The sequence below is a fragment of the Oncorhynchus gorbuscha genome, linkage group LG08 (assembly GCF_021184085.1).
Source record: "Oncorhynchus gorbuscha isolate QuinsamMale2020 ecotype Even-year linkage group LG08, OgorEven_v1.0, whole genome shotgun sequence".
NCBI lineage: Eukaryota > Metazoa > Chordata > Actinopteri > Salmoniformes > Salmonidae > Oncorhynchus > Oncorhynchus gorbuscha.
The window spans coordinates 53,286,624-53,314,195 of record NC_060180.1 but is presented as its reverse complement, the minus strand read 5'-3'; the positions used below and the strand labels follow the sequence as shown (position 1 = coordinate 53,314,195).

General features: G+C 43.5%; 1 protein-coding gene across 2 annotated transcripts; it reads right to left on the bottom strand.

The window, feature by feature from the left end:
* Positions 1 to 3,135: 3,135 nt before the first annotated feature.
* LOC124041813 (zinc finger CCHC domain-containing protein 2-like) lies at positions 3,136 to 27,058 on the bottom strand. Of its 2 annotated transcripts, none has more exons than XM_046359862.1 (13): positions 26,009 to 27,058; positions 24,711 to 24,816; positions 24,084 to 24,151; positions 19,709 to 19,780; positions 11,145 to 11,245; positions 8,221 to 8,306; positions 7,455 to 7,538; positions 7,008 to 7,062; positions 6,799 to 6,922; positions 6,446 to 6,596; positions 6,220 to 6,342; positions 4,651 to 6,000; positions 3,136 to 4,264 (listed from the first exon to the last, which is right to left on the bottom strand). In XM_046359862.1, the coding sequence occupies exons 1-13, from the start codon at positions 26,804 to 26,806 to the stop codon at positions 4,206 to 4,208; spliced, it is 3,177 nt and encodes a 1,058-aa protein (XP_046215818.1). In that variant the 5' UTR covers positions 26,807 to 27,058; the 3' UTR covers positions 3,136 to 4,205. The 2 variants fall into 2 exon arrangements, with proteins under 2 accessions (XP_046215818.1, XP_046215817.1); XM_046359861.1 differs by having other exon boundaries at positions 24,084 to 24,154; positions 26,009 to 27,057.
* Between the last annotated feature and the right edge of the window lie 514 nt (positions 27,059 to 27,572).

The window sequence follows — 27,572 nt, the reverse complement described above, 5'->3', positions numbered from 1 at the left end:
CCACCACTGCGACTTGTATGCTCTAGTCGGCTGGCCCTCACTACATATTCGTCGCCAGACCCACTGGCTCCAGGTCATCTACAAGTCCATGCTAGGTAAAGCTCTGCCTTATCTCAGTTCACTGGTCACGATGGCAACACCCATCCGCAGCACGCGCTCCAACAGGTGTATCTCACTGATCATCCCTAAAGCCAACACCTCATTTGGCCGCCTTTCGTTCCAGTACTCTGCTGCATGTGACTGTAACAAACTGCAAAAATCGCTGAAGTTGGAGACTTTTATCTCCCTCACCAACTTCAAACATCAGCTATCCAAGCAGCTAACCGATCGCTGCAGCTGTACATAGTCTATTGGTAAATAGCCCATCCATTTTCACCTACCTCATCCCCATACTGTTTTTATACTGTTTTTTATTTATTTACTTTTCTGCTCTTTTGCACACCAATATCTCTACCTGTACATGACCATCTGATCATTTATCACTCCAGTGTTAATCTGCAAAATTGTATTATTCGCCTACCTCCTCATGCCTTTTGCACACATTGTATATAGACTGCCCATTTTTTCCTACTGTGTTATTGACTTGTTAATTGTTTACTCCATGTGTAACTCTGTGTTGTCTGTTCACACTGCTATGCTTTATTTTGGCCAGGTCGCAGTTGCAAATGAGAACTTGTTCTCAACTAGCCTACCTGGTTAAATAAAGGTGAAATAAATAAAAAAACAGGTGTAAATATCGGTCATGAGAGTGTTGTGACAAATTGTGTCAGCTGTTATGACATGGTTATGTATGTGTCATAACGTGTTGACGCTGGATGTAAAGTAAAGTGTTACCGAATTTTGGTCCAAGATTAATAAACCAGACGTCTTCTTCTAGACATCGACTATTTTATATACTGTAATTCTATGCAGTGTTGAAACACCGTCAACCTATTTGTTTAAAAAAATGTATTTAAAAAAAAAACGTATTCTAAGACAACTCTGAGAACTGTAGTATTCTATTATTTTCAACCTGGACTCAATACCCCAAACACTTCCTGTATGAAAGTCTTCTCATCAACTACAGGTTCTTTCACGTACAACATTGAGAACAACACTTGACCTACACTGCCACCTTCTGGCCGGTGAATGTACAGTTAGGAATTCATCTGAACCTGAACGGTAAAAAAAAACAATAATAGTACAATATTTTACAATAGTAAATAGTTATTTCATGCTGAGATCCGCAAAAAGGTGAAAGAGTGACACTCGTCGCCCAAGGTGCATTTGTTATTGTTTTTCCTAATACATACTATGCTGTTCTATCGCGCAGGCAATGATGTCAGAGGGGGAAAAAAACAGTGTTCGTTGTTTGAATTAAAGTCGTTGTTGTAATATCGCAAACAGACGTGGCAGTTTCCCTGCTACGGATTCCAACTTTAATAATGGTGAAAACATTGTTCAATGGAAATAACAGAAATAACAGAGAATACCTTAGATATTCAATGTGCATTTCGCATTCTGATATAGCATGGGGATCTCCATATTAAAATATAACCTTGTGTTGGTTTTTTTTTTCATTGATTGCTACAAACTTCCCTGAAAAAAAGGTATGTTTGCTTAATTTTGCACAGGAAGGAACTATTGTATAATTACATATTTCAGTTGCTACATTAACATTTAATCAAGAGATTAATTGCACCAGACACTACCTCAACCCACAGCACTGCATCTTTAACAACATAAAAGTTCCACAAATACATCAAACAGGCTTGATAGTTCATGTTTTTTCTCTTTCAATTTTAATTTGAAACATCAAAATAAAGATATGAATCAAAATAAAAATCAACAACTAGGCCAATACAAAACGTTTAAAACTTTAAAAAATTGATTCTGAAAAGCTTACAGATACGTTCCAATTTCTAAAACATTCCACTTTACCTGGGTGTCAATTTCAGATAGCTTACACATTGCGTGCCTGTGTGTTGGTATGCTGGAAAACACAAAACAATCCACCTCAACAGCAGACAGTGAAAGAGAAAGGTGGGTTTCAATGTCACAAACAGGCGATTGTCTTAAACAACAGTGAGTGTTTTACCTTTTTTTCTAATACAGAAGTTCTCATCTGAGTACAGTAAGTGTGTGTAGTTAGCCTCTTACAAATGTGCACAAATATACACCTACATGCATAATACAATCTCATTGCTGCATGAGAAAGGAGGAATAGGGCACATAAAGTTCTGGCAACAAAGAGCTTGACACAAGCCTACACAAACGGGCAGGAGCCAAACGTTCAACATCTTCAACAGGTACAGTACATGCATGGCGGTAGGATAAGGGACAGTGATTCTGTTGCCCAATCCAAAGATCGACCACTAGCCCCTAACCTTTGCACTTGTGCAGATCAGAAAGGATTGTATAGATGAGAGCAATATGGCAAGAATTCCAGCAATCTTATCAGAAGGCAAGCTCAAGTGAAGATTTTACCATTGATTACATCTATCCAATTCTTTCAGATCTACTGAAGTGCTGTGGGGTTGACTTTGGATCGACCCAAGTGCCTAGGGGGTAGGGATGGGGGGTTGATTTGGGTCTCAGTAAATCACCTACTAGAGGAGAGGCTTAGGGGATACATTAACCACAAGAGTCCTCTCATTGCCTGAGAGCATTTGGGACATGACCCATAAAGAACCAAACATAGATATACACACACACCCGCACAGACCTGCAAGGATTAGTGCGATTTAGCCCCCAGGAGACAGTTACAAACAAAACAGCAGCATTAAAGGGTTATAACGTTACTTCAGGATTTTGGCAATGAGGCTCTTTATCTACTTCCCCAGTCAGATGAACTCCTGGATACCATTGTTATGTTAAGAGGTGGTTTCATGAACCAATGCTAACTAGTATTAGCACAATGACTGGAAGTCAAGCATGCTAGCAGATACCGTAGACTTCTAGTCATTGCTCTAACGCTAGTTAGCAATTGCACTAGCGTTAGTAAGCAGCTTCCTTCAAACTGTACGCAGAGACATAAAAATGGTATCCAAAAATTAATCTGACTCTGGGGAAGTAATATAATAATAATAATATAATAATATATGCCATTTAGCAGACGCTTTTATCCAAAGCGACTTACAGTCATGTGTGCATACATTCTACGTATGGGTGGTCCCGGGGATCGAACCCACTACCCTGGCGTTACAAGCGCCATGCTCTACCAACTGAGCTACAGAAGGACTGTATTTTAGATTGCCAAAAATCCCGAAGTATCCCTTTAACATCATGAATGACAGACATGATTAACTTAATACATGCTTCACATTAAATCAAGTGGCAACAAATGACAATGAAACGTTCCTTTTTCGCACAAAGTTTTTCCTTAAATGGAATACCGTTAGCTTGTAAAACAAATTAAAATACAGGGTATTTATGGTACATTCAGAATATTCTGTCAAAAAAACAAATTACATAAATATTTTATCTCATAAACCATACATCTTTCCTCCACTTTATGACAATCCAAAAAATAAAAGATAATGTGAAGTTTTTGAATATTCACCCCCCCCATTTTTTATAATTCACACATTTTGTTATTTCAAATGGATACAAAAAAATGCAATGAACTGGTAGGCTGCTGGCTTCTAGCTGCTGTTTAACTGTATTTTCCTTTTGAACACCTATGCGATAATACAACTCTCTCCATCTTTTCTCTGTGAGGCACTAAGGCACTGTACTACTCACTACCTTCCCTCCCATTACAAGTGCTAGCATATAAAAGAACTGACAGGGAGAACAGAGACTTGAAGTGATGACATGCTTTAGTTGATATAGGCTACTTAGCCCAACATATAATGACTTGAACCAAAGGCAGATTCTGGAAGAATTTAAATGTTCCAAAAAGACACACATTAAAATCAGAATAGAACAATCTTTCTCTCCAAATCTATCAATCCTTATTGAATGCAAGTTTACCACCACACCATTTAAATATGTGGTTTTCTTTCTTTAAAAGTTAGAGTCTTGTGTGCAAAATACCACCCTCTGAAAATTCTGGATTCTATTCTTTGTTGAGAAACTAGTTAGGATATTTGCGCGGATTCTCAAACCCCTAAAGGACATTTGGAAGGTATTACAAATGAGTGAAAAACTCAACCCTTTGGATTTCTGGAATCTTTACTGTAGTGAGATAAACAAAGCATTGACTTGGTCCTCTCTCTGTCATGTCAGTCAGTTTTGTCTGCTTCAGAGGAGTGGGGGGCTGCATACTTCAGCCGAAAGCCACCTGAAACACACACACACAGGAGTGCGTCAGTGTCGCGTGCCAAACTAGCCAACAAGTAACCTAAAGAAACGTGATGTGCATAGTCTTTATGCTAGCCTTCCAGATTCAGTGTCCTATCAAAAGATGATTTAATACTTGGTTGGGTGTTTAATGGAGCTCTTTAGCGCGTTCAGACAATCCAGGACTTGCTACAGAGAGCGTCAGACATAAAAATGGTGGACAGTGCAAAACATGGTGGGGACAAAAAAAAGTTACAAAAGAAAGCTCTGCCTTCCTATACAACATTTGATTTTGCTGAAACAAAAAAGAGGAATCCTTATTTTCTCTGCTCTATCAATATGAGAGACTTCACCTCCTCTCTCTGCCACTAGCCTGGCCAGTATTACCTTGCTGCCCGGCATCCATTGAGGGCTGCTTGCAGTCCTGGGCATAGTGCCCGCTGAGCCCACAGTTATAGCAGGAGACGTTGGAACTACTCTTCTTCATGCCCGTGCCCAGTCCCACAGAGGAGAACACAGGTGTGTAGAAACGGTTGAAGGAAGCAGCTGCCATCTGCTGCAGGGTGTATCCAGCCTGGGTGGCCAGCATGTGGTCTGAGTGGGAGGTATGGAGCAGGGGTCCACTGACATATTGTGTCGGCGTGGCTGTGTGAGGAGGGGGATAGAAGGGTAGCTGTGTGGTGCCGTTGCTCTGGTGTTGGACCTGACTGCGGTGGCTGGGATATCCAGTGCTGCACATTGATGGGAGGTGGAAGAGAGGGAGGTGAGCGGCGCTGAAGACCTGGCGCCCAAGCTGGGGAGGGAAGTAGAAGTTGGGGTTGGGGGAGTGGCTACTACCACAGCTGCCACGGCAACCGCAGGTGCTGCAGCTCATCTGCTGTTGCTGTGGAGGTTGGGTCTGCTGCTGGGGTTGCAGCTTTTGCTGGGCCTGCCCTGCTGCCTCCCCCGAGCTGCTGCAAGAAGAGGTGCCGTCTCCCTTGGCCGTGCTGTGGGTGAGGGTCAGGGCTTGGCTGGACACGGGGCCGGGGGTGTGAGTGGAGACCGCTGGGAGCAGAGTGGACTGAACCTGACTGATGGCAACTGGGGTCACAGTTGCCCCGGAGGAGGGTGTCACGTAGTTAGGGGTGGGTAGGCTGGTGGGTACAGCCAGGGCTTGAGGCCTGGTGTTAGGGTCAGGGAGAGAGGTTGCTAGGGGTAGGTTGGCAGTGGAGGCTAAGTCAGTGGTGATGTATGTTTGCTGCAGGGGGGACACGTGGGAGGTCAGGGGGATGACACTGATTGCACCCATGGGGGGCTGGTGCTGGGGGTTAGTGCTTCTACTGTCTGGGCTAGTGGGGGTTTTATAACACTGGAGTTTGGGGTGACTGCTGGAGCCTGGGGTGGCTGGCTGTGAGTTCAGGGATGCAGACACAGACACATGCCTCTGTCTCTCAGGGTCTCCCAGGGAAGCTTGGCTTGGGATGGACTCCTGAGGAACCATGGGGGTGGTCCCAGTCAGTGCCCCCTCTGCTGGTGAACCGTCCCCCGGCTGTGAAGTGACAAAGACCATAACGTCTGGCATGGTGGGCCCATTCTGAACCGTCAGTGGTAGAGGACGTACACGTCGGGGACTGTCAGTGTAGGATGGCTCTTCCTTGTGGGGTACAGGGACCATAGGGTGTACAGTAGCCACAACTTTCCCCCTGCTGTGACCACTCGCCCTCTTCTGCTGGACAGAAGAGTAACTCTCAGTAGTGTCTGGGAGAGAGAGAAGCGATCATTAAAGACAGCTATTAAAGACACTATTTCACATTAGGGCTAAAGACTGAGACATCATGGGCCGGTTTCCAGACCCAGATAAAGCTTTGTCCCGGACTAAATGGAGACTCCACTGAAAGTGCTCTTTAGTCCAGGATTAATCTGGCCCTGGAAAATCTGCCCCATTCGTTCCCCACAGGGATTAGAGGGGCCACTCACCTCTCTCTTCCTCCATGTATTCAAGGTCCTCACTCTCCAGACTCTCACGGGCCTCATCCTGGGGGCTGGAGGGGGTACTGGAGCTCTCAGACCACGTGTCTCCATACTTGTCCTGGATGGGCTCTACAGGGGTGGAGGAATGCACTTAGAAAACCACCAATCACAAACATGCATGTTGTTAAAATGTTAACCAGGGGGGGGGGTATTGTCAGGCATGGTTACTTACTCTCACTGACACCCTGTCTAGTCACGTTTGTTGCAGGTGGTCTGATGATGCCATTGGGGATGTAGGCTTTGGCCCCCTCACTTTTCCTAACTTCATCAGGTCTTCTTCTACTCTTTAGTTCTGGAGTGAAAGCCCATTTCTCATCTACCTTCTGAAGAGAGAGCAGAGCATTTAACACGCTAAACAGATGTCAATTATCATGATCTAATCAAACCAAAAAGGTAAAAAATACAAAAGATATGCTTTTAGTGTTAGAACAGATGCCAGTCAGCGTTACACAGCAGCATATTGACAGTCCTGCTGTTTCTACCAGTTTCTATAGTGGCCAGGTCAGGGAGAGATGTGTGACTGACCTGATGTGGGTCTGGCCAACAGGACATAACGTCTGCTTTTCTCCTCCCCTTCACCACTCCGTTGTGCTCTAAGTGGACAGCAGGCCTCTGGCTCTCACTCCGGCTGCTCTTTGTCATCAGTATGCTGTAAAGAGAAGGAAAGGATCCTCTTAGTACAACCCATCAGCCACAAGGTCACATGTCTTGTACTGAACAGATAGAGCTCTTACCTCTGGCCTAAGCTGCTGCACTCCGTCTGATGCCCAAGGTGGTGAGACTCTAAGTCTGGGTGAGGGAGAGCAGAATGATGATCAAGAAAGAGAGAGAAGTACGAGTGAACATCAACTATCGATCAATTGAATTCAACTGGACTTATATCACATAGGGTGACAGGCAACATTTCCACACACTGTCAGATCAACCCCACAAAGAACGACAGACAGGCAGAGTAAATAGTTTATATGAGACAGCGATAATAGAAACTACACAGCGCACACACACAGCGCACACACAGCGCACACACACACACACACACACACACACACACACACACACACACACACACACACACACACACACACACACACACACACACACACACACACACACACACACACACACACACACACACACACACACACACACACACACACACACACACACACACACACACACACCTTCGTCCTGACTGGATGGCTCTGTGCAGTCTTCTTTAAAGTGCTCGGCTGCCTTGCAGGTCTTTCCCAGAGTTACTGTATTATCTGGGTAGGAAAGACCAGATGGTGAGATATTAGGGAATGGCCGGCAAGATCCTTCCAGCCTACCTAACATTACAGCTTTGCAGGTCTTGAGGCAGTGGAAGTGTATTAATATTAAACGCTTTACATTCGCAGCCTAGACATCAAAAATACATTCCTGGTTTATGAATTTCTGTGGTCAATTTGATGCAGCTGTGTGAAAGCAATGGGCAATGGATTCCCTTGAATGGTCAGAGGTTTGAGAAAACTTTCCCAAATAATAATTAGTCAATTGATAATGGCTCTGGGTTTAATGTGGTGAAACAGCCACCTGGTCCCGCTGCTATGCTGAGAGCTGTTCACTGTGAAGCTGGGTTTATTTCTCTAAGCTGGCCACCAAGCAGTATGCGTGTTATTTCTGGAGGATTTACCAGTCCTCTGGGAGCACTATTGAAACTGGGCTCAGGACGTTATTTTCAAAAGGCCATTAAAATGTTTTTTTTTAAAGTGGAGTTAAGTTGACTGAGAAGTTGTTTATTGGTACAATTAGTCACATGGACCGACCACATCAATCCACATACAAAATCATTCTAGAAGATAGAGGGGTAATTGTGGTCAGTGTTCCAAGGTATCCCTAACCAATCAGGTGGATGGTTTGTGTAGACATGCATTCCTGTACACGTCAGCGGAGTGGGTGATATCTCACCTCCCTGGAGGCTGAGGCAGGGGACAAGGAACCTGCAGACCTCTCCTCTCTGCCTGAAGGCTGCTGGGGCTGACAGAAGCATGTCCCTGTCACAGTGGAGAGAGAAGAAAGGGAGTTAAAGATAAAACATTACACAGAGGGAGAGAGAGAAAGTGACTTGGAAATTATCATTTAATATGTCCTCCATCTCCTGTTCTATACTAGAATATCTCATTAGAGTTCGACCGATTAGGATTTTTCAACGCCGATACCGATTAGTGGAGAACCAAAAAAAAGCCGATACCAAATAAATCGGCCAATTGTTTTTATTTATTTATTTGTAATAATGACAATTACAACAATACTGAATGAACACTTGTATTTTAACTTAATATAATACATCAATCAAATCAATTTAGCCTCAAATAAATAATCAAACATGTTCAATTTGGTTTAAATAATGCAAAAACAAAGTGTTGGAGAAGAAATTAAAAGTGCAATTATGTGCCATGTAAAAAAGCTAATGTTTAAGATCCTTGCTCAGAACATGAGAACATTGGAAAGCTGGTGGTTCCTTTTAACATGGCTTCAATATTCCCAGGTAAGAAGTTTTAGGTTGAGGTTATTATAGGAATTATAGGACTATTTCATATACCTTTGACTATTGGATGTTCTTATAGGCACTTTAGTATTGCCAGTGTAACAGTATAGCTTCCGTCCCTCTCCTTGCCCCTACCTGGGCTCGAACCAGGAACACATCGACAACAGCCACCCTCGAAGCATCGTTACCCATCTCTCCACAAAAGCAGCGTTACCCATGCAGAGCAAGGGGAACAACTACTCCAAGTCTCCGAGCGAGTGACATTTGAAATGCTATTAGCGCGCACCCCGCTAACTAGCTAGCCATTTCACATCGGTTACACCAGCCTAATCTCGGGAGTTGATAGGCTTGAAGTCATAAACAGCGCAAGGCTTGAAGCATTGCGAAGAGCTGCTGGCAAATGCAGGAAAGTGCTGTTTGAATGAATGCTTACGAGCCTGCTGCTGCCTACCACCACTCAGTCATACTGCTCTATCAAATCATAGACTTAATTATAATATAATAACACACAGAAATACGAGCCTTGGGTCATTAAGGTCAAATCCGGAAACTATCATATAGAAAATAAAACGTTTATTCTTTCAGTGAAATACGGAACCATTCCGTATTTTATCTAACATGCTGACCAGACCGGACACGTCACGTGCTCGAGTGTCACAAAATACATTTAGAAATTCATGTTATTCAATATGAACTAGCAATATGAAGGCTTTATGAACTATATATGCAGGTTAAAAAATATATACGTGTGTATTGATTTTAAGAAAGGCATTGATGTTTATGGTAGGGTATACAATGGTGCAACGACAGTGCTTTTTTCGCGAATGCGCTTGTTAAATCACCCGTTTGGCGAAGTAGGCTATGATTCAATGATAAATGAACGGGCACCGCATCGATTCTATGCAACGCAGGACAAGCTAGATAAACTAGTAATATCATCAACCATGTGTAGTTAACTAGTGATTATGTTAAGATTGATTGTTTTTTTATAAGATACGTGTAATTCTAGCTAGCACCTTACCTTGGCTCCTTGCTACACTCGCATAACAGGTAGTCAGCATACCACGCAGTCTCCTCGTGGAGTGCAATGTAATTGGCCATGATCAGTGTCCAAACATGCCGATTACCGATTGTTATGAAAACCTGAAATCGGCCCTAATTAATCGGCCTAATTAATCGGCCATTCCGATTAATCGGTCGACCTCTATATCTAATAGCAAGATACAGTAGGTGTCCTCTATCTCCTGTTCTATACTAGAATATCTAATAGCAAGATACAGTAGGTGCACTGTGTAAGAGATCAAAGTGCTGGTGTGACCTTGGATGGTAGTGAAAAAGAGAAGGGGAAAAAGTGATCCCATCCATATCTGCAATGGAGAAACCACATCTCACCAAGTTACGGTCTGCCATTCATGGTTTTAGGGACTGACCATCTGACTGATAACATTTTTGCCTGTTTCTACAAATTATGTCTGGAACTCTGTTAAGTACTCTCGAGCGTGTCAATGCCTTCAGACAGTGTTTCCCAACTCCAGTCCTCAAGACCCCCAACAGTACGCATTTTTAGTGTAGCCCTGGGCAAGCACACCTGATTCAACTTGTCAACTAATCATTAAGCCCTAATTGAGTTGAATGAGCTGTTTGTCCCGGGCTACAACAAACATTTGTTCTGTTGGGAGTACTGGGAAATTGGAGTTGGGAAACACTGCCTTAAGGAATGGCTAGTAATGGTAATGACATCACAGTTGACCTAGATATCAAAGCCTGGGTTCTGACACATGTAAAGCCTGAAGGTTATTCACCATAACCATAACTGACAACACTGGAGCTTATGGCAGTGTTGGTGACAGTAACTAGAGGGTAGTCTACTCTAATCTCCACAATATGAAAAGTTGAGGTTTGTGAATAAAACACAGCTAAAGTAGAGGTTTGGACTAGTAAACAGTTTTAGCCATCTCATACAGCAATGTTATTTTATGCCACAGAAGCAAGTCATAGAAGATAGATTTTTTACTTTACCTTTATTTAACTAGGCAAGTCAGTTAAGAACAAATTCTTATTTTCAATGACAGCCTAGGAACAGTGGGTTAACTGCCAGGGCAGAACGACAGATTTGTACCTGGTCAGCTCGAGGGTTTGAACTTGCAACCTTCCGGTTACTAGTCCAACACTCTAACCACCAGGCTACCCTGAATATCGAGGGGAAAAAAGAACAGCTGGAGTGTAAAACAACAAAAAGTGTGAACTTCAAGAAATCAATTTATTTGACTGACGATATGAAAACCCTTGAGATGTCGCATCATTCTGTGTGCTGCAACAAACAGAGTAAAAGAGGGAGACTCACTGTAGCATCCTCTCCAGGTCCCTGGGTTCATACTGGTCTCTCTGGGCCAGTAACCTCACTAGTCCCTTCTCAAAGGGCTCAGCAGACCTCTCACATGGAAGCTGAAATGCAGGGAATCGTATGAGGGGTTATCATAGACATACAGTGCCGTCAGTATTCAGACCCCTTGACTTTTTCCACATTTTGTTACGTTTCAGCCTAATTCTAAAATGGATGAGTTTTTCCCCCCTAATCAATCAACACAAAATAACCCACAATGACAAAGAAAAAAACATTACCAAATGTATAAAAATAAAACACAACGGAAATATCACATTTACATAAGTATTCAGACCCTTTACTCGGTACTTTGTTGAAGCACCCCATTCAGAGATCAAGGATCTCTGTACTTTGCTCTGTTCATCTTTCCCTCGATCCTGACTAGTCCCTGCCGCTGAAAAACATCCCCACAGCATGATACTGCTACCACCATGCTTCACCGTAGGGATGGTGCCAGGTTTCCTCCAGATGTGACGCTTGGCATTCAGGCCAAAGAGTTCAATCTTGGTTTCATCAGACCAGACAATCTTGTTTTTCATGGTCTGAAAGTCTTTAGATGCCTTTTAGCAAACTCAAAGCGTGTTGTCATGTGCCTTTTACTGAAGAGTGGCTTCGTTTTGGCCACTCCACCATAAAGGCCTGATTGGTGGAGTACTGCAGAGATGGTTGTCCTTCTGGATTCTTGGTCACCTCCCTGACAAAAGCCCTTCTCACCCAATTGCTCAGTCTGGCCGGGCGGCCAGCTCTAGGAGTCTTGGTGGTTCCAAACCTCCATTTAAGAATGATGGAGGCCACTGTGTTCTTCAATACTGCAGAAATGTTATGATACCCGTCCTCAGATTTGTGCCTTGACACAATCCTGTCTCGGAGCTCTACTCACAATTCCTTGGACCTCATTTATTATATTTTTGCTCTGACATACACTGTCAACAGTGGGACCTTATATAGACAGGTGTGTGCCTTTCCGAATCATGTCCAATCAATTGAATTTAACATTGGAGACCACCTATCACAATGATCAATGGAAACAGGATGCACCGGAGCTCAACTTCGAGTCTCATAGCAAAGGGTCTAAATACTTACGCAAATAAGCCGTTTTAAAAATGTTTTAATACATTTGCAAAAAATGTCTAACAACCTGTTTTCGCTTTGTCATCAAGGAGTATTCTGTGTAGATTGCTGAGGATTTTTTAAAATGTAATACATTTTTGAATAAGGATGTAACGTAACAAAATGTTGAAAAAGTCAAAGGGTCTGAATACTGTCCGAAGGCAATGTACATACAGTATATTCATAAAGTTTATATATAACATTTAGGGGTATAACAAAATAGCAAGATGTAGAAATACATTTGAATATACAGTACCAGTCAAAAGTTTGGACACACCTACTCATTCCAGGGTTTTTCTTTATTTTTACAATTGTCTACATTGTAGAATAATAGTGAAGACATTAAAAATATGAAATAACACACATGGAATAATGTAGTAACCAAAAACATGTTAATCAATATATATGTTATATTTGAGATTCTTCAAAGTAGCCACCCTTTGCCTTGATGACAGCTTTGCACTCTGGGCATTCTCTCAACCAGCTTCATGAGGTAGTCAAGCTGGAATACTTTTCCAACCGTTTTAAAGGAGTTCCCACATATGCTGAACACTTGTTGGCTGCTTGTCCTTCACTCTGCGATCCAACTCATCTCAAACCATCTCTTTTGGGTTGAGGTCCAGTGATTGTGGAGGCCAGGTCATCTAATGCAGCACTCCATCACTATCCTTCTTGGTCAAATAGCCCTTACACAGTCTGGAGGTGTGCTTTTGGTTCAAATCAAATCTTATTTGTTACATGCACTGAATACAACACCTTACAGTGAAATTCATGCTTACAAGCCCTTAACCAACAATGCAGTTAAGGAGAATACCTAAATAATAAATAAAAGTTACAAATAATTAGAGAGCAGCAGTAAAATAACAATAGAGAGGCTATATACAGGGGGTACCAGTACAAAGTCAATGTGCGGGGGCACCGGTTAGTCAAAGGTAATTAAGGCAATATGTACATGTAAACTCAGCAAAAAAAGAAGCGTCCCTTTTTCAGGACACTGTCTTTCAAAGATATTTCATAAAATCCAAATGACTTCACAGATCTTCATTGTAAAGGGTTTAAACACTGTTTCACATGCTTGTTCAATGAACCATAAACAATTCATGAACATGCACCTGTGGAACGGCTTACAGATGATAGGCAAAAAGGTCACAGTTATGAAAACTTAGTCAGTAGAAAGGCCTCTTTAGTGTCCTCTGAAAAACACCAAAAGAAAGATGCCCAGGGTCCCTGCTCATCTGCGTGAACACAGAACCCAAACATCGTGCATAAATGTATTTTGTCCCCCGGCCTACACCAAACGCGATCACAACACGCAGGTTAAAATATCAAAACAAACTCTGAACCAATGACATTAATTTGGGGACACGTCAAAAAACATTAAACATGTATGGCAATTAGGCTAGTCAGCTTGCACTTGCTAGTTAATTTGTCCTATTTAGCTAGTTAGCTGTTGCTAGCTAATTTGTCCTGGGATATAAACATTGAGTTGTTATTTTACCTGAAATGCACAAGGTCCTCTACTCCGACAATTAATCCACACATAAAACGGCCAACTGAATCGTTTCTAGTCATCTCTCCTCCTTCCAGGCTTTTCCATCTTTGAACTTATATGGTAATTGGCATCTACACTTTCACAGTACTCCAACGACGACCGGCAAAACATTGTCTTTCAATCACCCACGTGGGTATAACCGACGTGGGTACCTGCTTCTATAAACCAATGAGGAGATGGGAGAGGCAGGACTTGCGCTATCTGCGTCAGAAATCGGAATGACTTCTATTTTAGCCCTTGGCATCGCAGACGCTCATTGGCGTGTGCGAGCAGCGTGGGTGCAATAATTTAATAACATGGATTTCTACATTTATTTTGCGACGCTCGCACACGGGACGTGTCTGGTCTGGTCAGCATGTTAGGGAAATAAATTGCAGTGTCCGTACTGTGAGACGCCTAAGACAGCGATACAGGACGGACCTCTGATCGTCCTCGCAGAGGCAGACCACGTGTAACAACACCTGCACAAGATCGGTAAATCCGAAAATCACACCTGCGGGACAGGATGGCAACAACAACTGCCCGAGTCACACCAGGAACTCAGAATCCCTCCATCAGTGCTCAGACTGTCCTCAATAGGCAGAGAGAGGCTTGACTGGGGGCTTGTAGGCCTGTTGTAAGGTAGGTCCTCACCAGACATCACCGGCAACAACGTCGCCTATGGTTACAAACCCAGTCGCTAGACCAGACAGGACTTGCAAAAAGTGCTCTTCACTGACGAGTCGCGGTTTTGTCTCACCAGGGGTGATGGATCGGATTCGCGTTAATTGTCGAAGGAATCTGCATTACACCGAGGCCTGTACTCTGGAACGGGATCGACTTGGAGGTGGAGGGTCCGTCATGGTCTGGGGCGCTGTGTCATAGCATCATTGGACTGAGCTTGTTGTCATTGCAGGCAATCTCAACGCTGTGCATTACAGGGAAGACATCCTTCTCCCTCATACGGTACCCTTCCTGCAGGCTCATCCTGACATGACCCTCCAGCATAACAATGCCACCAGCCATACTGCTCGTTCTGTGCGTGATTTCCTGAAAGACAGGAATGTCAGTGTTCTGCCATGGCCAGCAAAGAGCCCGGATCTCAATCCAATTGAGCACGTCTGGGACCTGTTGGATCGGAGGGTGAGGGCTAGGGCCAGTCGCCCCAGAAATGTCTGAGAAGCTGCAGGTGCCTTGGTGGAAGAGTGGGGTAACATCTCACAGCAAGAACTGGCAAATCTGGTGCAGTCCATGAGGAGGAGATGCACCGCAGTACTTAATGCAGCTGGTGGCCACACCAGATACTGTCTGTTACCTTTGATTTTGACCCACCCCCCCCCCCTTGTTCAGGGACACATTATTCAATTTCTGTTAGTCACATGTCTGTGGAACTTGTTCAGATTACGTCTCAGTTGTTGAATCTTGTTATGTTCATACAAATATTTACACATGTTAAGTTTGCTGAAAATAAACGTAGTTGACAGTGAAAGGACGTTTCTTTTCTTGCTAAGTGTAGGTAGAGTTAAAGTGACTATGCATAGATAATAAACAGTGGCAGCAGTGTGAAAGGGGGGGTGCAAATAGTATGGGTAGCCATTTATTAGATGGTCATCCCAGGGTCTTATGGCTGTTTAGAAGCCTCTTGGACCTATACTTGGTGCTCTGGGACCGCTTGCTGTGCCATAGCAGAGAGAACAGTCTATGACTAGGGTGGATGGAGTATTTGACCATTTTTAGGGCCTTCCTCTGATACCACCTGGTATAGAGGTCCTGGATGGCAGGAAGCTTGGCCCCAGTGATGTACGGGGCCGTACGCACTACCCTCTGTAGTGCCATGCGGTTGGAGGCCGAGCAGTTGCCATACCAGGCAGTGATGCAACCAGTCAGGATGCTCATATGGTGCGCAGCTGTAGAACCTTTTGAGGATCTGAGGACCCATGCCAAATATTTTCAGTCTCCTGAGGGGGAATAGCTTTTGTTGTGCCCTCTTCAAGACAGGCTTGGTGTGCTTGGACCATATTAGTTTGTTGACGCTCTCAACCTGCTCCACTACAGCCCCGTCGATGAGAATGGGGGCATGCTTGGTCCTCCTTTTCCTATACTCCACAATCATCTCCTTTGTCTTGATCACGTTGAGGGAGAGGTTGTTGTCCTGGCACCACAACCCTATAGGCTGTCTCGTCATTGATCAGGCCTACCACTGTTGTGTCATCGGAAAACTTAATGATAGTGTTGGAGTGGTGCCGGGCCATGCAGTCATGAGTGAACAGGAGGGGACTGAGCACGCACACCTGAGGGGCCCCCGTGTTGAGGATCAGTGTGGTAGATGTGTTGTTACCTACCCTTACCACCTGTGTGCGGCCGTCAGGAAGTCCAGGATCCAGTTGCAGAGGGAGGCGTTCAGTCCCAGGGTCCTTAGATTAGTGATGAGCTTTGAAGGCACTATAGTGTTGAACGCTGAGCTGTAGTCAAGGAATAGCATTCTCACATACTGTAGGTGTTCTTTTAGTCCAGGTGTGAAAGGGCAGGGTGGAGTGCAATAGAGATTGGACTGAGTCTCGGTTTTCTGGGATAATGGTGTTTTTTATTTGATTTCACCTTTATTTAACCAGGTAAGCTAGTTGAGAACAAGTTCTCATTTGCAACTGCGACCTGGCTAAGATAAAGCATAGCAGTTCGACATACAACAACACAGAGTTACACATGGGAATGGGAAATAAATACAGTATTGGAATGAGGTAGATAGATGGGCTGTATACAGATGGGCTATGAACAGGTGCAGTGATCTGTGAGCTGCTCTGACAGCTGGTTCTTAAAGCTAGTGAGGGAGATGGGAATCTCCAGCTTCAGTGACTTTTGCAGTTCGTTCCAGTCAGTGGCAGCAGAGAACTGGAAGGAAAGGCGACCAAATGAGGAATTGGCTTTGAGGGTGACCAGTGAGATATACCTGCTGGAGCGTGTGCTACGAGTGGGTGCTGCTATGGTGACCAGCGAGCTGAGATAGGGCGGGGCTTTACCTAGCAGAGACTTGAAGATAACCTGTAGCCAGTGGGTTTGGCGACGAGTATGAAGCGAGGGCCAGCCAACGAGAACGTACAGGTCGCAGTGGTGGGTAGTATATGGGGTTTTGGTGACAAAATGGATGGCACTGTGATAGACTACATCCAGTTTGCTGAGTAGAGTGTTGGGAGGCTATTTTATAGATGACATCGCCGAAGTCAAGGATCGTTAGGATGGTCAGTTTTACGAGGGTATGTTTGGCAGCATGAGTGAAGGAAGCTTTGTTGCGAAATAGGAAGCCGATTCTAGATTCAATTTTTGATTGGAGATGCTTAATGTGAGTCTGGAAGGAGAGTTTACAGTCTAGCCAGACACCTAGGTATTTGTAGTTATCCACGTATTCTAAGTCAGAGCCATCCAGAGTAGTAATGCTGGATGGGCGGGCAGGTGCGGGCAATGATTGGTTGAATAGCATGCATTTAGTTTTATTTGCATTTAAGAGCAGTTGGAGGCCACGGAAGGAGAGTTGTATGGCATTGACGCTCGTCTGGAGGTTAGTTAACCTCCAGACGAGTTAACCAAAGAAGGGCCAGAAGTATACAGAATGGTGTCGTCAGCGTAGAGGTGGATTAGAGAATCACCAGCAGCAAGAGCGACATCATTGATGTATACAGAGAAGAGAGTCGGCCCGAGAATTTAACCCTGTGGCATCCCCATAGAGACTGCCAGAGTTCCCGGACAAGAGGCCCTCCGATTTGACACGCTGAGCTCTATCAGAGAAGTAGTTGGTGAACCAGGCAAGGCAATCATTTGAGAAACCAAGGCTGTTGAGTCTGCCAATAAGAATGTGGTGATTGACAGAGTCGAAAGCATTGGACAAGTCGATGAATACAGCTGCACAGTAATGTCTCTTTTCGATGGTGGTTGTGAGCCATGACCAGCCTTTCAAAGCACTTCATGGCTACAGATGTGAGTGCTACGGGTCGGTAGTCATTTAGGCAGGTTACCTTAGTGTTCTTGGGCACAGGGACTATGGTGGTCTGCTTGAACCATGTTGGTATTACAGACTCCGACAGGGAGAGTTTGAAAATGTCAGTGAAGACACTTGCCAGTTGGTCAGCGTATGCTCGGAGTATACATCCTGGTAATCCATCTGGCTCTGCAGCCTTGTGAATGTTGACCTGTTTAAAGGTTGTCTACGGAGAGCGTGATCACACAGTCATCCGGAACAGCTGATTCTCTCATGCATGTTTCAGTGTTACTTGCTTCAAAGTGAGCATAGAAGTTATTTAGCTCATCTGGTAGGCTCGTGTCACTGGACAGCTTGCGGCTGTGTCTAATAGTTTGCAAGCCCTGCCACATCCGACGAGCGTCGGAGCCGGTGTCGTATGATTTGATCTTAGTCCTGTATTGACGCATTGCCTGTTTGTTGGAGGGCATAGCAGGATTTCTTATAAACTTCTGGGTTAGAGTCCCGCTCCTTAAAGCAGCAGCTCTACCAATTAGCTCAGTGAGGATGTTGCCTGTAATCGATGGCTTCTGGTTGGGTTATGTACGTACAGTCACTCTGTGGATGACGTCATCGATGCACTTATTGATGAAGCCAGTAACTGATGTGGTGTACTCAATGCCATCGGAAGAATCCCAGAACATATTCCAGTCTGTGCTAGCAAAACAGTCCTGTAGTTTAGCATCTGCTTCTTCTGACCACTTTTTTATTGACCGAGTCACTGGTTCTTCCTGCTTTAGTTTTTGCTTGTAAGCAGGAATCAGAAGGATAGAATTATGGTCAGATTTGCCAAATGGAGGGCGATGGAGAGCTTTGTTCACATCTCTGTGTGTGGAGTAAAGGTGGTCTAGAGTTTTTTTCCCCCTCTGGTTGCACATTTAACATGCTGGTAGAAGTTATTGTCATTAAAAAAAACAAATGATAGTCCCACTATGCGCAAACCAGATGGCATATTGCTGCAGAATGCTGTGGTAGCCATGCTGGTTAAGTGCGCCTTGAATTCCCCACACCTCCCTAATACACGGTGGGAACCACACATGCAAAGATCATCCGTTCACCTACACAAAGATACAGCAGTTGAAACCGAAAATGACAAATTTGGACTCATCAGACCGAAGGACATATTTCCACCAGTCTAATGTCCATTGCTCGTGTTTCTTGGCCTAAGCAAGTCTCCTTCTTATTGGCATCCTTTAGTAGTGGTTTCTTTGCAGCAATTCGGCCTTGAAGGCCTGATTCACGCAGTCTCTTCTGAACAGTTGATGTTGAAAAAAAAAAAAGTGGCTACTTTGAAGAATCTCAAATATAAAACATACATGTACTTTTTTGGTTACTACATGATTCCATATGTGTTATTTCATTGTGTCGATTCATTCTACAATGAAGAAAATACTAAAAATAAAGAAAAACCCTGGAATTAGTCGGTGTGTCCAAACTTTTGACTGGTACTGTATGTTACAATATTAGTATTAGCATGCACATAGAGCATTGAGTGACTAGAAAGCACATGCATACATTTGGAAAGTAAACACTGTAGATGGCTGTGGAGCGAACTAATTAAACAGAAGTGAATCCGCCAAAAATCAAAGCCCTAATAGCACTAAAAATGAATATGATCTGATGGCATACGACAAGATCTATACAGGAATCCAAAATACCTCCTGGTCTGTGGAGCAACAATATACTGTGTGCGAAGTGTGCAGACCGCTCATCTATTTATCCGTGAGACAACATCCACATATCATCAGACCTCTTACACAGACGGCAGATAGTGTGACTTTACACAGACGGCAGATAGTGTGATTTCACCAGACATTAAATCCAGTATCTTCTAGGCCTAGAATCTATTGATGGGGATATGCTTTTCTCTCATACCTTGGACAGGAAGTCGTACAGCTCATGGTGAGTCTTGGTCACTGTGCTCCACGTTGAGTCAGACCACTGGACCTGGAAGAGGGGAGGAAGACAGCATCATTCATCAGTATGCTTTACCAAACACACATCATATACATTGCTTAGACAGCATGTCATTCCCCTGAAATATGCAGATGAAACAAAGTATGGTATTATTTGATAGTTGGCAGTCAACCACTTGACTACATTCTGGGATCTGGACGACTACACATTCCATTTGGTGATGTAGTTTAGTATTTAGATCGGACGATGTGTCCTCATAAGTCACTTTTAATTAAACACACACAGACAAGGTGACGTCAGCTCCACTCTAAACTCCTGCTCAGAATGTTTGAGGTATTTGATTTTGTAGCGGGTCATTGCATACCTTAGTTATGGAAGTAAATAAGGATCTTAGAAAGAGCTAGGTTGGAATTTCTCTGTACATGTTTTGAGCAGAAAAACATAACAAGCTCCCTTACGTACCCTGATAGTCATTGCCTTGAAAGGATGTTTTCCCATTGGGAAGAAGAAGAAAAACTCACCCTGAACTACTCTTGACAAGTTTGCATACCAATAGAGGGCCTTTGATAATTTACACTAAGATTGAGTTAGTGTACTAAGAAAAAAAATGTTAAACATTTCAACCATCTTGTATCAACAGCATCAATACTTATCTAGACCTGCTCTGAAAGCAGTGGTGCCAAACTGGAGTGTTGTCATACTGTCCTTTCAAAACATTACCCCGCTGGTCATAAATATTCACAAATCATCTGAATCTTTAGAAAACATACCAAGAGGTGCTTTCTGTTGCCTCTCAAAGCAGACTAAATAATGAATGGTGACAGATTGAGTAGTAGGTTTTAGTCTCAGCCGCTCACCTCACTCAGACGGTTAGAGTGAACTGATGTTCTCTCATGCTTTGGAGGCCAAGAGAATAGGAAGGATTTTACTGGGCTCTGATTTGATTCAGTTAGGCTACTAGCCACAATTATTTATTATTTTATTTGTTCATTGTTTGGGTTAGTTGTAGTTGTATGTATATGTAGCCTAACATTTCAGAAACAATAGTTGACTGAGAGACTTCTAGGCTATAGCGCTCAATCACAGACAAGCACATACTTTTTCTTGTTTTTTCTTTTTCTGATGCTTATACCGTGTGTGGAAGGCTATATGAAAATATTCTACTCTGTAAATAGTACATTTTTTTTAATGTGACATTCCATCATCACTGGGACCAATAATCTGCTCTGCGGGGGGATCTGAACACAACAAGCTCTTTCACAGCCTGGCAGTCTACTCTACTCTGTCCATCACAGAGTTAACCTGTGGAGTCTGGTAGTCGGTGGTTCCCCAATGAGTCCCAAATGGCTACCTATTCCCTTTCTAGTGGACTACTTTTGACCAGGGCCCCAGCTCTGGTTAAAAGTAGTGTACAACACAGGGTACCATTTGGGAAACAGATCTTCACCTTGATCCCTGACAAAGGTGAATGATAAAGGTACTCATCAGCTTGAAGTGGGATATAAAAAAAATATGTTGCTCTTTGAATTCAATGTACATTTCGCTAATATGTAAATACCCAAATAAATTCAAGTTAACTCCCAAACTGTTTCTTTCAACACTTGAGCTGCTTCCAACGTTGACTAGTGTAAATTCCTCAGACACTGAAGGGACTGATAGGGAGAGTCGTTTTGGCTTTAGCAGCCAGGCTAGGCTCCTTATAAACATCTGAATAATAATGTCTGATTTGTAGGCCCAGTTCAAGCTGGACACAGGAAGTAGTAGTTTGTCTAGTATGTCTGCCTTCACAAAAGGAGAGACAAAAGGAAAACAGTGAGCATTGAAAACCAATGATTAATGAGTGTTTTAAACCCAAAGTCCTCTCTGATCAGGGTGACAAGATAACCAACATTTTTGTTATTTAGTTTAGAACAGATAAAGGAGCCAAGGATGTAATTCCCATCGCCTTAGTAGAAAAGTGAATAACGCTGAATTAATGTGAAACAATTCAGCAAGTAATATGCTAGGCCTACTTCTCAAAGCATTGTTTTACACTGAACTCAGCACAGGCCTACCCTAGTATTACAGGCTACTCTTAGTTGTTTTGTGTATAGCCTAGAGTAGACAGAGTGAAATTCCTCCTGTGCTGAAGATGATGGATGTTCTCCCCTATTTAACTCACTAACACCCTCTTTCATATACCATGCCCAGCGGAACAGATGGCACAGCCCAGCAAGCCACTTTCTCTTTCTTGTGTGTGTGTGTGTGTGTGTGTGTGTGTGTGTGTGTGTGTGTGTGTGTGTGTGTGTGTGTGTGTGTGTGTGTGTGTGTGTGTGTGTGTGTGTGTGTGTGTGTGTGTGTGTGTGTGTGTGTGTGTGTGTGTGTGTGTGTGTGTGTGTGTGTGTGTGTGTGTGTGTGTGTGTGTGTGTGTGTTCTTCTATCCTTGTGGGGACCTAAAATCCTTAAGTCCCCACAAGGATAGTAAAACAATAAATTCTCCCTCATGGGAACATTTTCCACATCCCCATATGGACAAAGGCTATTTTAAGCTTAGGGGTTAGGTTTAGGGTTACAATTAAGGTTAGAACTAGGGTAAGGGGTTAGTGGTTAGGTATAGGGTTACGGGTTAAGGTTAGGAAAATAGGATTTTTAATGGAAATTAACTTTAGGTCGCCATGAGGAAAGAACAAAATGTGTGTGTGCGCGCACGTCAGTTTCTAGCCCTGGCTAGCAGCAACATTTTATCACTGTCCACCTCCACATTTCAGCCAAGAGGGTTTCCACTGCCAGTTGATTCCTTACACAGTCTGTACAGCGCCTCTTAACTGAGGCTACATTGGTGCATCATTTTCAAGTAGGCTATAAGACAGCAGGGTTCAATAACAGATAAACCCTTCTCCAGCACCAAAAAAGCCTGGAGAGCAGGTTTCAGACCAAACACAATCGTCTCACTGAGATATCTCCCTTAGACCAAGGGAATTCTAGCTTGGTCAAGCAAACTGACCGCTGCACTCACGTTTCATTGTACTTAATACGAGGTTGGTTTCACAAGGTGAAGGGAAATCCCTTTTAAAAATCCAGAGGCAACACTGAGCCTCTGCCTAGGTATAACCTGTTAGGCTAAGCGATGACTTCATTCTGCCCAGCCACACAGATGATAAGGATGGGAATTGGGTCAAGGCCAGGATGGCCATTCCCTCCATTCACGAGTGTCACACACACCTCCACGCAGTCACACACTGTCAGTACCACCGTCTCTGTAGAGCAGACTATGCAGAAACAGGTAAGGTTAGAAGTCTCCTCAATAAAGCTCATCTTGTTATCCATATAACTTTGATCCGATTTTAACTGTTAAGTGACCAACACAACACTCATTATCAGGGCGGCAGGGTAGCCTAGTGGTTAGAGCGTTGGACTAGTAACCGGAAGGTTGCAAGTTCAAACCCCTGAGCTGACAAGTTACAAATCTATCGTTCTGCCCCTGAACAGGCAGCTAACCTGCTGTTCCTAATTCCATTGAAAATAAGAATTTGTTCTTAACTGACTTGCCTGGTTAAATAAAGGTAAAATAAATAAAATAAAAATAGTTAGCATGTGTTGGCAGTATGTGGTTTTGGTCAATTTCAGTAGATCACAGATAAGGACAGCATTAGTCAGAAATACGTCTATTATATTACTACTCCAGCTATCTGAGCAAAAGCATCAGCAACGTTGTGGTGAGGACATCATCTCATGATCTCAGTGTTATGAAATCTTGGAGCTTCCCTCAAGTCTTTCAACCCTCTAGTCTAAATGGAAGACTTTCCGTTTTTTTAACAGGCTGATATGATGCCGCCGCAAGCTTGTAAAAACAGTCACGGCAGATGTTATGGGGTCGCGAACGATCAAGGACATATTTCCACCAGATTGTGTTCTCTTGCAAAGGAGGGCAGCATGTGAATAGCAGGGAGCAATCCTTCCTGCTGTCCTATTTAACCTGGCTCTCTCCGTCTTGCTCTCCTCCTCCCCCTCACAGACTCCTCAGCACAGTGCTGTTTGTCACAATGCCTGGCTGATGCCTGGCCATATAGGACGGACTGTTGAGTCAGGGCCAGGCAAAGTCTTAGATCCCTGCCTGTCCAGATGTTGTAAGAGAACATTGCACGATTTACAGAAAAAAAATACAAAATATTGCATGGACAATCTGAAGCTCAGGATAAACATTTTTTTTGGGGGGGTGACAATTTTAATGTGAGGAAGCGCAAACCAATCTGGTGGTCAACGATATATAGGCCTAATAAAAATAAGTATACCTACACACTACAGGGGTATGCTTCAAAAATCATGAAAAATTAGAGTCCAAACATGAACATACCTCAATACTGTATTCCCTGTTTCCTTGGTTCCAAAATATCTTCTTTAGCTCAATCTTGTCAATGTGAACTGCTACAGGAAGAAAGAAGTCCAGGGTTATTATTTTGAGAAATTAATTGCTGTTCACCCAAATGTAATTTTGATTACCACAGAATACATTGAACACTGTTAAAGCAATGGCATTGCTCTCCTTACCCAGAGTCAGAAGAACTCATGGGACACCATTTATATGTCTCTGCATGCATACTGAAGGAAGTTAGCGGTAGTTTCACAAGCATTGCTACTGTACCTGTAGACTTCCAGTCATTGCGCTAACACTAGTTAGCATTGGCTTGGGAAACTACCGCAAACCTCCTTCATAGTACACGAAGAGAAATAAAAATGATAAACGAGTTCATCTGCCTCTGTGCAAGTAGAACATGGGCATCAATGCAAGAATCTCACAGTATCAATTTAAAACTACAGATAATTGGAATATATCCTGTCTATTGAGCCATATTTTACCATTTGTTTGGGTCTCTTGTTTTTACCTCAAACGTACTAGGCTACAATACATCTTGCTTGCACTCCTCTCAACATGTGAATGAGAGACCTCAGAGGATGCAATCACAAACAGGATTGAGACTACCTTCTCTCTGAGATAAGGTCCTGTTCGGGAGCTGATTGGGAATACAGCAGGCCGACTGACCCATGTCAGTGCTCCTGAGGCTGAGGTCCTCCTTTCGCAGGGTATGCTGCAAACAAGAAAGTGAAGTGATTGGTGCTTTTGTAAAAAAAAAAATTTTTAAAGTGCGTTCTCCCCAATAATAGTCCCACTAAACAAATTCCCCCTTACAACACTTAACTGGAACCAATACTAATTTCCTCCTCTCCACATGCTTTGAAAACTAGAGAGAGAGAGAGAGAAAGTGAAAGAGAGAGAAAGTGAAAGAGAGAGAAAGTGAAAGAGAGAGAAAGTGAAAGAGAGAGAAAGTGAAAGAGAGAGAAATAGGGGGAGAGAGAAAGAGAGAGGGAGAGAGAAAAAGGTTTCTCCAACACAATGCAAAGTAAGATCACAATGCAACCATTCACAAGAATGCTGGGTGTTCCCATTCATAATAGCTAGCTACTATGGAGAAGATGACAGAAGACACAGTAGCCGTGGCCAGCATGTCTGCTGAAACCAGATAAGCTGTCTCTCTCTCTCTCTATTCTCCTGATTGAAAAAGTGATCTTCATTCTATGGCGTCTGTCATTTTGTTGACAGCACAATGAACTCGGCTTGTAGTCATATGGCCATGCACTCAAGACTGTTCTTGGAAATGAAACTGCTTTAAGCAATACTTGGTATGAAAGGGTTGAACCACTTTCCTCTCTTTTTAGGCTCCACAAGTCTATTCACATCAGTGCATGCTACGATTATTACGGTCTATCCCTACAGCAATTATTTGGTCCCACTTTACTAGAAATAAAGTGCTACATTAGGTCATCTGAACTCAAATCTGATTCCATATAGATTTTGTATTAGAAAAGTAATCTGTTCATTCCTATGATCTAGGTGGCCAGTAACATTTTAGAAAAACGGGTTATTCTTGTTTAAGTAGTACCTACCTAATGAATTATTGTCAATGTAAAAGTCAGGTAAAAGTCTCACTGGAGAACGCCCCCTGTGGACTTGTCAACAGGGCCCCCAAAGGGGGTGGGTGCATTTCAATAGTCAACAGTAGCAAAGCCTTTGCTGGCTTTCTTCTCGTTTCCACACACACCTGCACTGATCTAACCGCACAGGATAATAAATGTGATGAGAGCCTTTCACCTGCTCAGCTCAATCAGGTCAGTGACAATAAGAAGTGAGGTAATGAGTTGAGCTAAGGAGAGGAGGTAAGGTGAGGAGGCCCCTTTAGATTCACTCTTGAGACGCACTTAAGCTGTCAATGTGATGCTTACCTGGACGCTCGGGCGGTTGTGGCAATACCTTCTCCTTCTCTCCTCTATGGCCCGTTCCACATTGTCCAACTGGTGCCTGGCAGTATCCCTCTGGTGAAAAGAGAACGCCGGGTGCAGCGAGGCCATGGTGAAAAGCAGCGCCAAGTGCTCCAGGGAACCCAACTCTGCCTCCAGTGGAGGCCCACTGGGATGCTCCAATCTCCCGGACTTCATTCCACCATCGCGAGGGGAATGTTGATCAGGTACATTCTGAGCGCTCCCACGTGGAGATACTGGAACGCCATGATAAGTATTCAAGAACAGCGCTGGATCCATATGGTTCAAAGCACGATAAAGTGTGCCCGCGCATTCTCTGTTTTCAGATCTCAAAAGTGACAGGCAGACAAGTAGTTTGGAACGAACGACAGGGTCAGCAACGTCCATAAGGAGGCCCAAGTCAGTTTGACTGTTCGCCCTTATCTCAAAGTCTCGGAAGACGTGGAAATCTTTCCGTGCAAGGTCCTCAAGGCAGGATCCGAAAAAGCGAAGTTCAAGTGGTTGACACATATGAAGTATTCCGTACATAAACTCTATCCGCTTTGCTGGGTTGAGGTGCAAGCCGAACCACTCAAACACCGTCTCCTTGTCAATTTGCGACAGGCGACACGATTCCCTCGTTGAGTCCTTGAACCGGTGGCTCACACCACGGTACGGAATCGAATCAATAGTGAGACTGTTGTAATCGGTATTTTCCTGCTCCTCTTCGACGGTATGGTATTCTTCCTCCGCCGTTCGCATGGGCAGTTTAATTTTCAGCATGATCAACTCCGACAGGATTTGTTAGCAATTATCAATTCATTCAAATGTATCGGAGAAGCTACATACTCGCTCCGTTCGCATCTGTACACTGCCGCGGAGTAGTATTTATGTGATATTAGAAGGAATTTCAATAGTGAGATTATGTATAGCTGGCTCAGTAACTCATTTCATACACTGACTGTACCACTCGAAAATCCCATAGTTGACTCCTCCCATCGTTCGTCAAACTGCTGGGTCCTAACTTCATCCCCTGTACCGGGTCGTGACAAGGGTGTATTTACCAGAGGTCACCGAAGTCCCTTTCTCTCATTAATGTAAAACAACTAAATGTGTCAGTGCTGTCACAATGGATTGTTATTCTATAGTATTCGATTTAATTCTATATTCGATTTATAATTGCATGAAACTGTGAAGTGCAATTCACTGAAACATATTTACACAATAAAGAGAGTAATGGCGTCTTTTTGTAGGTACCAACTCGGTCATGGCTGGAAGGGATCCAGCTTCTGTTCTGAGATAAATAAATTAAAAACATGTTTTTACCTTTTATTTAACTAGGCAAGTCAGTGAATAACAAATTCTTATTTACAATGACGACCTAGTAACAGTGAGTTAACTGTATTGTTCAGGGGCAGAACGACAGATTATTAGCATGTCAACTCGGGATTAATTCTAACAACCTTTCGGTTACTAGTCCAACACTCTAACCGCTAGTCTACCTGCCGCCCCGATCGTCACTGAATTTTTAAGCATTTATGAAAAAATA